Source organism: Primulina huaijiensis, chromosome 11 (assembly GCF_012295235.1).
Source record: "Primulina huaijiensis isolate GDHJ02 chromosome 11, ASM1229523v2, whole genome shotgun sequence".
In the NCBI taxonomy this organism is placed as follows: domain Eukaryota; kingdom Viridiplantae; phylum Streptophyta; class Magnoliopsida; order Lamiales; family Gesneriaceae; genus Primulina; species Primulina huaijiensis.
The window spans coordinates 18,832,386-18,836,089 of record NC_133316.1 but is presented as its reverse complement, the minus strand read 5'-3'; the positions used below and the strand labels follow the sequence as shown (position 1 = coordinate 18,836,089).

General features: G+C 31.3%; 1 protein-coding gene across 1 annotated transcript; it reads right to left on the bottom strand.

Moving 5' to 3' along the window:
* Positions 1-2,844: 2,844 nt before the first annotated feature.
* Positions 2,845-3,380, bottom strand: LOC140987308 (uncharacterized). Its single transcript, XM_073455767.1, has one exon. It carries the CDS (start codon positions 3,345-3,347, stop codon positions 2,976-2,978), a length of 372 nt encoding a protein of 123 aa, XP_073311868.1. The 5' UTR covers positions 3,348-3,380; the 3' UTR covers positions 2,845-2,975.
* Between the last annotated feature and the right edge of the window lie 324 nt (positions 3,381-3,704).

Below are 3,704 nucleotides of genomic sequence, written 5' to 3'. Positions count from 1 at the left end.
CTATTTTTATATCATTCAAGTCTTATATCGATTATTACTTATCAATACATATTGCATAAAAAAATTGGGAAACTCTTTTTCTTTCTTCTCTAATATGTCTTTTTTCCTATCAACTCGTCGAATTTTAATCTTGATACGACTTTTAATCTATGAGTCTTTTGATCTAATTATTGATATGACATCAAACAAGTCAATATTTTTCAATGTTGTCACATCAATACTACAATAAAATAAGCTTAAAAACAGGAAAAAATATTTATTGCACTAAAATCAATATGACAACACTTCCATGGGAAGGATTTATAATCTTTATTTATACACTGATGATGATTTGGCATAAAAATGTCATGCATGCCCTGAGTCCGGATTAGTCGACATCGACGTTGTTTAACAATCAAAAAATTGAAAACAAGACTCGTACATCAAAGTCTAGCCTACCAGTTTATAAAGCATAATCGACATTTTCTTTACAACGTAAAATATTTTAAAACATAAATAAACTTGCAGAAGCATCTTGCAACTTGAATTAAAACAAAACTTAGAAAGAAATGCAATTAAACTAAACTTCTTGATTCGTCTTTCACCAGCCCCAAAATTGATCTTGTTTTTTTTTTTCCTCTGTTTGTTATTCAGACTTATATGAGGAGGGAGAATAGGGTGTGAGTGATATGATCGTCACTCACCAAGTGAAGGCCGTTCGAACATATATATAACAATATTCATAATTCGAAATCAACATATAATAACAAAAATTTTTGTACCGCAAATATTATAGCGTAAACATAATAATAACTGAACTTCATCTACTTTTCATAGTTTACTGATATCAGTCTTTAATTTTTAATACGGACGAGTCCATAACAATGGTTACGATCCCACCATATAATGGACATAAACTTATCGTATATTCAGTTGAATCCTAACCGTTCTAAAGACATATGATAGTTTTTCATTATAACACAAGAAGAACAAAGTATGATCGAAAGAAATTTTCAAAAACAAACGACTAATAATCGAGATAATAATTTAAAAAAAAAAAAAAACCCATTCATCTTAATTATTGGTTAGAGAAAACGTGAAGAAATAATTGGCTTGGCTATAGAACTTCATCTTACAAAAAAACCTCCGAAAACTCGACATGACTTGCGAGCAAATTCTTGAAAACTTGAGCAGCGCTTGGAGATCATTTTTCAAAATTTAGTTGGAAATTTTAGGTGTGATTTTCGAATAGGGATGTTACTCCATTTTCGAATTATATATCCATAAATACGTGATAATTTCGAAAATATGGGCTTACACCATTTACCTATTAAAATTTTAATTTCCGCGTATCGCTTTAGATATCTTAGCAATCCTTAATTATTAATATTATTATTTTTTGATAACTTAGGATAAATATTCAAGTACAAAAAAATAATACAACGGTTTTAAAATTGTTACATTTTTTAATAAGAAAACGAACAATTCCGGTGTATACTTGGAACTAAGTAACTTCGGCTAACCAAAGCAGTTAATTCTGCCATAACTAAAATTCTAATTGAATATTTTAAAAGTTTTAATTGGAAAATCCATAAAATTCTATTATATACTCAAACCCACTAGATTTTTTATGAGTCTCACTTATTTTCAAAAAAATAATAATTTTTCATAGGTGATCCAAATAGAAAATTTGTATCACAAAATTAACTTATTAGATCGTCTCACAAGAGTTTTTGTGTTTTTTATATAAGTGATAAGATACCAGTACATTTTAGCACATATCGATAGTGAATATCTTAGTGTTTCTCCAATCGGGTTAGTCGTTGTTAATAACAACCACAATATAAAAAAAAAATTTACAAAAAAATTTATAAAATAAATTATATCTAATTTGTATCTTGAATATATTTTAAAGTTTTTTTTTTTTTTTTTTTTGCAGCATAAAATAGATTATGTTTGAATTAGTGTAGCCCGCCTGAAACATGACTTGTGGCAAATTGGGTTTTATTTATAACTGTTTTTTCCACTGATTATTTTGATCACCGGTATACATACGTCTGATATAGGCCGTGTAAATCGGGTTGATCTTATTGGGCGATTATACCGGGTCAGATGGATTTTTCTCGAACACACTGGAGAACAAGCGGAGTATACCTGGACCGAAGAATTTGCGCATTTAAAAGAGCAAAGAGCGTTAGTGAGACGCTAGAAAGTTTTCCGTTGTGGCAATTTTGATGCTTAAGTCAGTCATGTGTTTACACAAAGTAAAGTATATAGAGAGTATATTTTTTTTTGTGTGAAAAGTATTTAAATGCATTAATATCAAATAAACATTATATTTATAAAAAAGATATCAATAATGACCTTATTTCAGTGCTCGGTTGTTACTCATGGCAAGATGACTGTTCATACCTTATTTTTTGACACTGACACCTCTGACAACCCAGACTGCCTATAGCTAAGTCATATCATCCCAACGTGTGTTGAGTGACAGACCCATGATTCCAAAGTTTGGTATCCCTTACCGTGGATTTAGAAATGACACATGTACTGAGGTGCCCGAGCATTTATTCATCGTGCACTAATGAGGACATGACCCTCAATCTCTTAAATCACGTTACACTTTCTAGGTTAAGCTGAGAGCCCTGGCTCACTCGACACTCGAGAATCTTTTTGCAGTTCCGAGAATAGTACTCGAGCTGGCTTTTATCTCGGTTTTTAGTTATGGGATGACCCGATCCCGACCCTTCCCCAACCCGAGTTATAGGATGACCTCGGTATTTTCCGGTGTATCATTGTAATATTATCAAAATAATTCAATCACCAGATTTCAAACTAATTCAAGGTGTTCGTTCCATTTTTATAAAAAAATTAAGATATAAGATGTCATTTAATTTTCACGTGGATAAGTGTGTTTTAGAATAAACCATGCAATGGTAAATATTTTTTCAGATTTTAAAAAAAAAAACATTTTTCCGGATATATCCGCATTAAAATTACAAAGAAAGATTGAGATCCAACTCTTCATCACCATTTTTGTCTTCATCTTTAGTCTTCGAAGAAGGGCCTGCTTTTTGGGCCTCCGCGCTTTCATTGCCCGCCTGCGGCGTTGGCGGCGACGGCGCGAAATCTTCAAACAGAAATGCCGGATTCCAAGCAGAAGCGGCGGCGGCGGCGGCCTTCTCGTTGTCTGATTTCTTCGAGTGTGATTGGCTGTTACGAATCGCCAGGCGTTCCTTTAGTTCTCGACTGCTTTTAAGTAATGCAAAGAATTTCTCCATCTCCTCCTCATTTTCTTCTTCATCAGCATCTGATATAAGGTTAATATTCTCTTCCATTTTCCTTTTCTTCTTGTCTCTTTGATCCATCAATGGAAGAAGATAAAAGAGATTTCGGGTGAGAGAGTTGGATACGAATCTCCTATGTATAGAGCTTGATTACTTGTGCACTCCACAAATACATAAAAAAAAGAAATAAGATTTTTTTGTCTTTTGTATTTTTTTTTCGAATTAGTTTTTTTTTCATATCAAATTTCAATATTATTTATATAATTTTCAATTTTTGATAATTTTAATTATTTTTATCAGAAATTTTGATGTATTATAATTATTTTTGTATTACTAACTAAATGATATGATAGTTGAGGGAGAATTTTAAATGAAATTGTAAGAGAAAATTTTGCAGAAAAATATATATTATTATTTAGTGAATTGAAGTAAAAGTAT

Coding starts and splice junctions, on each gene's coding strand:
- LOC140987308 (XM_073455767.1), bottom strand. CDS start 3,347: ATGGATCAAAGAGACAAGAAGAAAAGGAAAATGGAAGAGAATATTAAC.